General features: G+C 45.4%; 1 protein-coding gene across 1 annotated transcript; it reads right to left on the reverse strand.

Moving 5' to 3' along the window:
• Positions 1-2,864: 2,864 nt before the first annotated feature.
• Positions 2,865-8,041, reverse strand: LOC128450615 (sodium/calcium exchanger 3). Its single transcript, XM_053434185.1, has 5 exons — positions 7,780-8,041; positions 7,260-7,359; positions 5,527-5,529; positions 4,137-4,409; positions 2,865-3,241 (listed from the first exon to the last, which is right to left on the reverse strand). Exons 1-5 carry the CDS (start codon positions 7,885-7,887, stop codon positions 2,865-2,867), a joined length of 861 nt encoding a protein of 286 aa, XP_053290160.1. The 5' UTR covers positions 7,888-8,041.
• Positions 8,042-10,223: the final 2,182 nt, after the last annotated feature.

Genomic DNA, 10,223 nt, shown 5'->3' on the forward strand with positions numbered 1-10,223 from the left:
GAGAGAGAGAGAGAGAGGGAGGGATAGAGAAAGAGAGAGTGGGGCGAGCAGGTGTGGTCCAGGGCGTCCGATTCAGCCACCAGACATATTTACATCCCTGCTCACCACAGAGGAAGAACACTGAGGAAGATGAGGAGGAGGTGCTCATGGAGAAGTAGAGGAAGGGATGACCACAGGGCCTGGAGTTTGACATCCCCCCTGTGGAGATACAGTGTCACTGCCGCCAACTGACACCTTTTCCTTTCTTTTTTTTTGTTGTTGTTGATTGCTTTTTGATTTTGTCCTTTTTTCTTTTTTCTTTAAACAGATGTTGCATCCCACCTCTTTGGTTAATCTCCGGGGTGACTTTAAAATCAGCCACTAGAATTTACTGATTATATATCAACACACACTTTATGTATATCAAGTAACAAACACATCTTCTCTCTGCTGTTAGAAGTTTCAAATGTGCAACGTTGCAATTTTGCACCGTCACCCCCCCCCCCCCCCCCCCCAGTCTCTCCACGCCAACACGTCACAAGAAGAGTTTCAATCCAAACGGGGACATCACTGAAATCTGCTCTTTGTGTAACCAGGAACGAACACTCATGCTGAATTGTGACAGAAATATTTCTGAAGACGTACTCTCCTTGATGTTCTGTGTTGATTTGTCAAAGCTGCACAAATTGATTTTTTCATATTGACAATAAATTAACTGCATAATGTGAGAGGGGGAAATACTTATGACCCGGGAGTGAATTATTACCCAACTCGGTTTAAAAGATCAAAGTTTTGGGGGTAAAAGTTATATCCAAACTAACTTTGACAGACAAAGACTTGTATTCTATAAATAGGACATTTGCTTCAACATTACCCAGAGCAATTTATGTTATTAGGTTAACATTAACTCAGGTGAAACTATAACTTTGGGATTTTAATAAATAATAAAAAACGATACTTGTATTGGTTTTTATCGAGACAGGGAGGATGATTAAAATGTGTATTTATATATAATATCATTAGAAATGCCCAACAAACAAATTTTCCAATTAGCCCTTGACGCTATTAGCTTGACAGAGTGAGAGCTGGTTAATACTTGGCTTTAATAACAGGATAAAGAGCTGTTATTGATATTAGACGTCAGATATTAAAGCTAAAAAACTGGAAAGGAAAAAACAATAAAATCATAAGACCTAACAGAATGTTGGCGGAAGAAACGTGAGCTTATGCATTGGTTGAGTTTTGTCTACTACTGAACACGTTGTTATTTAGGCCTGTTGAGATCACAAAGGTTTCAACTTAGTAGATTTTCTTCAATATTAATTTATAAAAGAGGAAACCTTGATGTAGCTGAAATGAACCTTGAATTAGATCGCACAGAGATACAGGAGCTGCGAGAACAGCAGCTTGTAGCAATCAACTCAGAAAATAGTGGTCAGATTCGATCTGTGATGAAGAGAATCATTAGTTGTAGCCCTCGTTTTCAGTTTTTTTTTGCTTGTTGTTATTGTGGTTATTATTTAAAATGGATATCCACCATGTTGGAAAGAAGCTCTTCGGTGTTTTTCAGAGGAGCGGGAAGCCGGTCGGTGTGGGCGGCTGCAGCCTCTCCCTGCACAGGCACTCTGTTCAGTCTATAGCGACACCGGTAATATTGGCCTTTTGCACAAGTACAAGAAGAAGTCTCCATAAATAGAACTATACAGCAAAGTGCATGGATGGACCAGTAGAAAAATACCTCTGAATTTATCTCTGCAGCAACACATTTTTTTTTTTTGTCTGTTTTTTCTTTCTTCAGGTTTCTGATTGAAAAGGTGAAAATCCAGTGAGATCAAGATATCAGTAAATAAATAAAATACAATGTCATACTTTTACCTATAGGCAAGATACATAACTCTTAGAAATGTGAAGACATCGTTCCAGTATATAGTTTGACCCCCCCACCCCCCAAACACCTCCCGAGCCTCAGGAATCCTCTGTTGTTAGAGCAGAAGGTGACCACACTTAAAGAAATACTCAAAACATACAGAAAATATGGAAATATATTATATATAGATACGTATAGAGTAAGGAAGTAATGTCCAGGGCAGTTTTGACCATGTTCACTGTGTCCACCTCTTCCTCCTCGTCTGTCTGATGCTGATTCATCTGCCACAGTCGCTCCTCCTCCTCCTCCTCCTCCTCCTCCTCTTCCTCTTCTTCTCTATGTGATTCCTACAGCGCTCCTTACGAAACTATGCAAACAAAAATAAATACTATGAATCCATCCCACTGTCAATCAACATCATATTTCCATTCACGATATATAATCTTCTGAGATTCCTCGACATAGATCAGAAAATAGTTCTTTGATTCCTCTTTTTTGTTTGCGTGTCTGTGGTTTTTTTTTTTTTTTGTTTGATGTATTTTTTGCGTTTTTATCCCCAAAATACTTTTTTAGAAAAAGTCGTTCTCGTCAGATGTTGAGAAAAATATAGACCTCTGATTAACTCCTCTCTCTCTCCGGTTCTAAGACTCTTCCAGTGGAACGTGGGACCGGCACTCGGCATCGGCATCTTCTGGATTTGGTGGTGACCCAATCCCGACTGTAAGCACACTCACACGGGCCCGGGGCGGCTCTCCTGTGAGGCCCGTGGGCCCTGGAGGGCAGGATGCACACCTCCGAGCATCCTTACAGAGGGGGTTGAGGGAGAGAGAGAGTGAGGGAGAGAGGGAGAGAGGGAGGCATCTGGGAAACCCCCCCGCGTTCACCTCTCCTGTCTTTCTGTACCGTACAAGACTGACCCGATTCCACCGTGAGAGTTCACCCTGCTACCTCTGAAGTTGTACTTGAAACCCCCGTGTGTGTGTGTGTGTGTGTTCTCTCATGCCGAAGTCCGCTCCCTCTAGAAGCCCTCTATATGACAGTAGGCTTCCAGGCTGGAGAAGAAGATGTAAAGTAACCAGAGGCTGAAAAAGAAGGCTGTCGTGGCCAGTCTGTGTCCCCGGGGCCCGCCCAGCTCCCCGCCGATGTGGGCCCGGCGCCGGTAGAGCAGCACCGAGATGGCCAGGAAGGCGAAGATGGTGAAGAGGGTGACGGAGAAGGCCAGGGAGCCGGCCTGCACCACGAACGGCTTTCCCTTCATGTGCCAGTAGATGGCCGCCACTGACCAGGCGATGCCGATGCCCAGGAAGACGTTGACGGCGTTGCTGCCGGTCACATTCCCGATGGCGGCGTCCGCGTAGCTGTCCTGGACGGCTGACACCTTACTGGCAAAAGTGTCTGTGGAGAGAGAAGTCAGGTAGATGTGAACATTGAAGGTCACTGTAGAGTCTAAAGGAATTGAAATGTCACTCCAGGTATTCCAGAGTTTTCCCCTTTTTAATCGCTGCCCTGACAAGTATTGTGTTGTATTGTTTCGGGCTTTTATCTTTTCCTGCCCCGGGACTGTAGATGCAAATCAGCTTTGTACCGAACTCCGGCTCGACGGTTGTGTTCCACGTTAGATAAACTGATAAAGTAAATGAGAAGTGTTGTAATTACACGCTGGACGTATCAGATAATATTGAATACGTCCCATTTGGTTAGAAGACGATTGGACCACCATCACCCTGAGGCAGGAAGAGCTGAATTCAACTGAATAAAATCTAATATCAACACAAAAGCAAGGGATTCATTTAATGTGAAAGAAGCTCAACAATGTTTTATCAACAAAACACTAATAAGAGAATGTGTGACGCACAAAAGTGGGAACTTTTACAATCTGGTTTGCAGTGGGAGCCATCGTCTTAGAATAATAATCCATATTTTCCAATAAGAAAAGTAAAGAGTGAAAGGTCAGCAGCTTCTGAGCTTTGGTCTTGTTTGTTCACAATATTCATATTATTATTTTTCATAATATTGTTTTTCACCCCCAACCCGAGAAAAAGAGGAATGGATGAAGAGATGATTGACTCCAGCTGCACTCAGGACCTTTAATAACAGGAAACGCTGACAGAGTCAAACTTCCTGGTGAAAATGTCAGTTTGGAGGAAAACAGGAATATCAGCCGCGTTGATGACGAAGCATAAAGCTGCTGAAGTTTTTAAAAAGCAAACAATCCATGAGGTGATAAGCAGAGTTTTGACAGGACAGATGTTGACACGTATGTATCTAGCATGTCCTCTGCTGGACTCACCTGGGACAGACGTGCCGAGAGCCACGAACACCACGGCGGTGACCGAGTCCTTGAGGCCGATAGTGCAGCCGAAGTGAGACGCCAGGTCGCCGATGACGGCCGTGAGCAGGCCGATGATGATGATGGAGATGAAGAAGCAGGCCCAGCCGTTCATGTAGTCCGTGGGGGGGACGCAGGCGAACAGCACCTTCCAGAAGACGGTGAGGAAGTGCATGACGTAGTCGAAACAGGACGGCAGCCGCTCTTCCCCCGTGTCCTCTTCGTCCTCATCTCCTTGTGAGAAGTGGGGCGGAGCGGGGGGGGGGAACGAGGGGGGGGAACGGGACGACAGGAGCGAGTGGAGAGAGAGAGAGCAAAGAGAGATAACAGAATATTTGGGGGCGAAGATAAAGAGAGTAGGGGGGTGAAGGTGGGGAAGTAAATATCAAGAGATGGGACAAGGGGCCGGGTGTTAGAGGACGAGGAGGCAGGAGGGAGTACGACGGGGGAAAAGAAGGATGACGGACGATGAAGCACAGAGTGGAGGGAGAGCAGCGGGGGGGGTAAAGAGCCAGGGAGGAGGTGCAGAGATAAAGAATCGATAGAGGAGATAAAGGGATGACAGAGGAGGAGAAGGAAGAGAAGAACATTCACTTAGCAGGGTTGCACAGCGAGAGACCTCGTACACAGCATCACTTCAAATGTAAGTTCTGTGGATGTGTAGCCGGACTGGAAAGATGATGATGGTGGTGGTTTAGTGGGAACTACAGGTTTCCAGCTCCAGATGTTTCTGTGCAGCTGCTGAATTGATCCCACACCTTTATGAAACCACGTCTACATCACACACTCTTTGATACCAAATCTCGAAATATGTCAAGATTCACACACAGTTCTCTGAGAAACTGCTTTCTTATCTAAAATGTTAAATAAAATTGTGTCTTCTCTGATTCACAACACATCTGTCCTCTCAGTTTTGTGGTAATCTGTGGAGTAGATTTTAAATATGCTGCAAACTAACAAACAAACAAATGAAAACAACCTTCCCGTTTGAAATGCTGAATTTTAAAAGACGTTTTATTCAGTTATTCAATGGAAGTGAAGTTTATAGAGGTAACACCTGTCACCGCTCGCTTTAGTTTGTCTGTTATAAACTTTGGTTTGGTCTTTAATATTTAAAAATGAATTAATAATGCAGCATCTGTAACCGGGTTCCTCTGACTCTTCCCTGTGAACAGCTTGCAGTATGAGGTTTACCCCCGGGGCTCCAGGCTTTTAGATAAACAAGTCTCTCATCGTGTTTCCCACATCCAAAACCTCAGACTCATTTCAAGCAGGTTGTTTCTGCATTCTACCGGAGAAAGAAGAGATCGGAGGGAGATTTCCTAAAAACCCACAGATTCAGTTAACACACCGGCTCTGTGTTCTGTCACAGTGAGCTCCAGCAAAACCCTGAACCTCCTGCTCTGCGTCCAAATAACGTCTTCCTCCGGCTGCAAGTGCAAATGTGAATCTGTCCTCCTGCTCTCCTCCTCTGTGTCCCAGCTGCTCAGGGGAAACACAGTGGACAGGCGGGGACGCGCTGCTGATTCAAAGTGTCAGGCCACGTGAGCTGGATGCATTTTTCAACCACGAGTGCATCATGAAAAAGTAAAAAGCGCCGCTGGATTAAATATTTCAGCAGGGAGGTGACAGAGCGAGGCCTTGGACACGCGGCTGCTGCTGCACTGCAGGAGCTGAAGGAGCTGAAGGAGCTGAAGGGGCTGAAGGAGCTGAATTAGCTGAAGGAGCTGAAGGAGCTGCAGGAGCTGAAGGAGCTGAAGGAGCTGCAGGAGCTGAAGGAGCTGAAGAAGCTGAAGGAGCTGAAGGAGCTGAAGGAGCTGAATGAGCTGCAGGAGCTGAAGGAGCTGAAGGAGCTGAAGGAGCTGCAGGAGCTGAAGGAGCTGAAGAAGCTGAAGGAGCTGAAGGAGCTGCAGGAGCTGAAGGAGCTGAAGGAGCTGAAGGAGCTGCAGGAGCTGAAGGAGCTGAAGAAGCTGAAGGAGCTGAAGGAGCTGCAGGAGCTGAAGGAGCTGAAGGAGCTGCAGGAGCTGAAGGAGCTGCAGGAGCTGAAGGAGCTGCAGGAGCTGAAGGAGCTGAAGGAGCTGAGGGAGCTGAAGGAGCTGAAGGAGCTGAATTAGCTGAAGGAGCTGCAGGAGCTGCAGGAGCTGAAGGAGCTGAAGGAGTTGAAGGAGCTGCAGGAGCTGAAGGAGCTGAAGGCGCTGAAGGAGCTGCAGGAGCTGAAGGAGCTGAAGGAGCTGAAGGAGCTGAAGGAGCTGCAGGAGCTGAAGGAGCTGAAGGAGCTGAAGGAGAAGAAGGAGCTGAAGGAGCTGAAGGAGCTGAAGGAGCTGCAGGAGCTGAAGGAGCTGAAGGAGCTGAAGGAGCCGCTGCCTGCTGTGATGGATGAGTTTTCTTTTTACCTACATGAGACGAGTCCACAGCTTCAGGAGATGAGTCTTAGAAGGTTGATGTTTGTGCTAAGATTCATTCAGTGACCGAAAGTAGATTATACTGATAAAACTCTGCAGTTGTAAGTAATATATATATCATATTAAATGGGAATTTGAAGGTTAATATTGGTATTTAAATAAAAAAGATTACTTCCAGGACAGGGGGACTGTAGAGATGAATTTCAGCTGGAGGCCCAGTAATCCTGAGAGTTTATTTGGAGTTCCAGGTTATTTTTTATCTTTTATCTCCATTATTAGGGCCCGAGCACCGAAAGGTGAGAGGCCCTATTGAAATTGTAAGGATTTTTATTATTATTATTATTTCCCTTCGGGGGGCTTTTTCAGGGTCTAGACATGCTCAAAAAGTTGTGAAACTTTGCAGGAAATTCAAGGTCTGCGGACAATTTAGTATTCTGGAGTAATTTGAATTGGGCGTGGCAAAATGGCTCAACAGCGCCCCCTGGAACCAGCCCCTAGGTTTCCACATAAGCGATTTCCCCCAAAATCTAGTTAATATTACAACTGTTATTATGTATTTCCTTCTGTAACAAACTTATAGTCCCCATTATTCTCATTACTTTGTATTATTTCTATAAGTGTATTGTTTTGAACGACATTGGAATGAAGCAGTTAAACATGCCAGCGTGTGAGCATCCTCTACCTGCACTGACTGTGATGGCCTCCATGAACTGGTCCCTCCAGGAGTTGGTTCCCACCACCAGTGCCAGGTTGGTCTTCTTGATCAGCTTGTCCACTGTGCTCTGTTAAAAAAAAAAAAAAAAGAATCAAACCATAAGTCCATTATTTATTTATTACTCTGCAGCCACGCAGGCTCCTGAGGAGAAGTACACGAGCTCGACCACACGATGGCAGTGACATCCAGTTCCACACAGCTCCCCTTATTTGATGCATGATAAATAAAAGCACACATCAGAAACCAATATGGTGGGTTTGTTTTTCCCGGTGAGGAGGTTAGATGATGCATAAGAAGCACGTCTCCTCGTCTGTGGGGCTTGTGGTGCCTCTGAAATTAGAAATGTGCAGCTGTGCTCTCATGCACGGAGGCAGCTGCTGGCTTTGGTATGATGTGTTTTCTGCTTGTGAGGGAAAAACACTAGTTTCAGCTGCAATTACCAGACGTCAGGCTGCGTTCACTCCGTCTGAACAGGAATCCTCCTCACCTTAAACTCATATGATTCCTCAATAATGACTTCCAGCTTGGAGTGTTCCCCCAGCACCGGTTTTCCCATCTCGGCGATCCGCTTGGCTTCCTCCTCGTCTAAGTTCATCTTCCTGTCTGGCACGTCTGAGCGGAGAGGAAGAGAAATAAAGAAAGACAGTGAGAAGAGGAGGCTCAGCCGAGGATCATGGGTTGTATTTCACGGCAGACGAACAAAACATCAGTCGGTCGCCTCGTTAGTGACAGTTTGAAATTATAACAGCTCAGGTTTTACACAGATTTAACAGATTCTCCATTAACACTTCATGGTTAGAGAACACGGCATGCTCCATGGATCACAACACAAACACAGCAGATTCAAATTTCAGATGCAAATCTTTCCCGTCATTCTATTCTAAGAGTTTCTGATGATTTACACGGTGGATGCGTTTCAGATTCACACGTCTGAATTGAAAAAATACAGGTCAATCACAACTTCTGGAGAAATCCTTGTAAATAAAGAGGACACGTCTCCACTTCCTCGAACTATCCAGAAGTGAAGCCACAAATGCTCTGCATGTGAAAGCGGCCATCTTGTGAGGAATCCGACCCGATCGGGGATAAATCTGTGGTGTTGAGTTTTGATAATGACGTTTGATCCAGTTTCTATGACATCAAATAACAAATTAAAACCAAACAAATCAGAAACACGAACACTTGATCATCAGTGGGAATACGACCTGCCATTGGACTTTTCCCCCATTTCATATAATCATTGAATAAATTGTTTCCTTCTCCACCTGTTTCTGTTTTGCGACAGAGGTCATTTTGTTTGTTTGGATGAAAAACAAACGGCAGCAGGTGACTTCACTGTCCCGCTCATCATTTTCATTCTCCTTATTAATCAGAGATATAAAATATGTTTTGTTTATGTCTGTAGGACAATGAGAACGTATGAATAGAACTTTGTGCCACCTTGTGTTGGACATAGACATATCAGGAGATCTGTCTCGATGACAAATGATGATGATAAATGAAATTGTTTTCATTTATCAATCTGAATCCTCACCACAGGGTTCCACTACAGACCCGAGGGGTAATTAGTGAGACACAGCTGAGCCATACTGAAGAAATACGTCTCTCCATTAACCAATCAACTACTTTCATTCACTGTGGAAACTCGACGCTGTCCTACGTCATTGATTTGATACTGAACCCGGTTTCTGAGGCCTGTGGACGCCCTGATCAATCTGTCCCACAGACGTGTGTCCTCCTCTGAAGACAGAAGTCCCGACACCTCGCAGAGTCCCCGGGCTCCATCACATCCATTGTGTGCTGTCGAACTGGATCAAGAGGAAGCCGTTGTGCGTCCAAAGGCCTCTCGTCCCACTCTGAGTGGGACACCCCCACTGAGACACCTGGTGCAGGGACCTTGTCTTCTTCTATTTGAGCCCCTGAGTCCCGGCCTGCTGCTCTGTGCTGACAACACGCTTACCATTAAATATTAACGTTGCCATTAAAGATCACAGCCAGGTCCCCTCGATAGGAGGACGTGTCGGGAAGCGCACACACACACACACACAGACACACACACACACACACAGGCATGCGTATTATACCAGAGAATGAGGGCCTGCACACACACACACACACACTTTTGAGCAAAATGAATTACACACCCAAGACAGTGTGTACCCGCAAGTCCTGACAGGCTTTCTTTTGTTCATGTTTAAAATTTGATTATCCAGCCTTTCCCCTGCTCCGCGCTGCACCGCACCCGACAACACACAATTTCCTCGACAAGCTTGAAAAATAATAACACAAATCACACAAAAGGTAATTAAATTTCTAATTCCTGAACTTTTTTTCCCCCTCTTTATCTTGACAGTTATCAAATGTTTGTACCTTGCCCTCGACTGGAGAACATCACTTATGGATTTATGATTAATGAGTTTTCGGATTAGCATGCAAATCCATTACTAAGAGCAGGGGGCGGGGGGCAGCGAAAGAGCACGGGTTGTTTCTAACGACGGCTCATTCTTTACCTCTCAGAGACACTGGTGCTGATTTAAAATCTTGATTGGGAGCTAAAATAATAAATAAACCATCACAGATTTCCACAGAAGCTCAGTTGTGAGGCTGATGTTTCAAACCACACCGTGCACAGAGGAGCCGATGTTAGTGGAGATGCTCGTCGAGGAAGTGAGGACAACTTACCGTCCGCTAACAACCGGGCTGTGGAGGACAGGAGACAGAGGAGAGGAGGAAGAGGAAGAAGAGGAGGAAATGGAGAAAACAAGGTGATGAGTGGAAATGGAAGGTGAGGGAAAGAAGCATGTTTAGAGGAAGATGAGAAACGTGGAAATGGCTGAGTATCGACCCTGAGGTGTAATCTCATGTCTTTGACACTGATCATTTCATCGGCTGAAGCACAGGAGAGAGAATATGTTTTTTTTTGGTCACGGT

The sequence above is a fragment of the Pleuronectes platessa genome, chromosome 11 (genome assembly GCF_947347685.1).
Source record: "Pleuronectes platessa chromosome 11, fPlePla1.1, whole genome shotgun sequence".
Taxonomy (NCBI): Eukaryota; Metazoa; Chordata; class Actinopteri; order Pleuronectiformes; family Pleuronectidae; genus Pleuronectes; species Pleuronectes platessa.

Bases quoted from the DNA above. Each gene is read 5' to 3' on its own strand.
- LOC128450615 (XM_053434185.1), bottom strand. From the start codon at position 7,887: ATGAACTTAGACGAGGAGGAAGCCAAGCGGATCGCCGAGATGGGAAAA. The intron at 7,360-7,779 runs GTGAGGAGGATT...TTTTTTTAACAG, and splicing joins AGGAATCATATGAGTTTAAG to AGCACAGTGGACAAGCTGAT. The intron at 3,242-4,136 runs GTGAGTCCAGCA...CTCTCTCCACAG, and splicing joins TCTCGGCACGTCTGTCCCAG to ACACTTTTGCCAGTAAGGTG.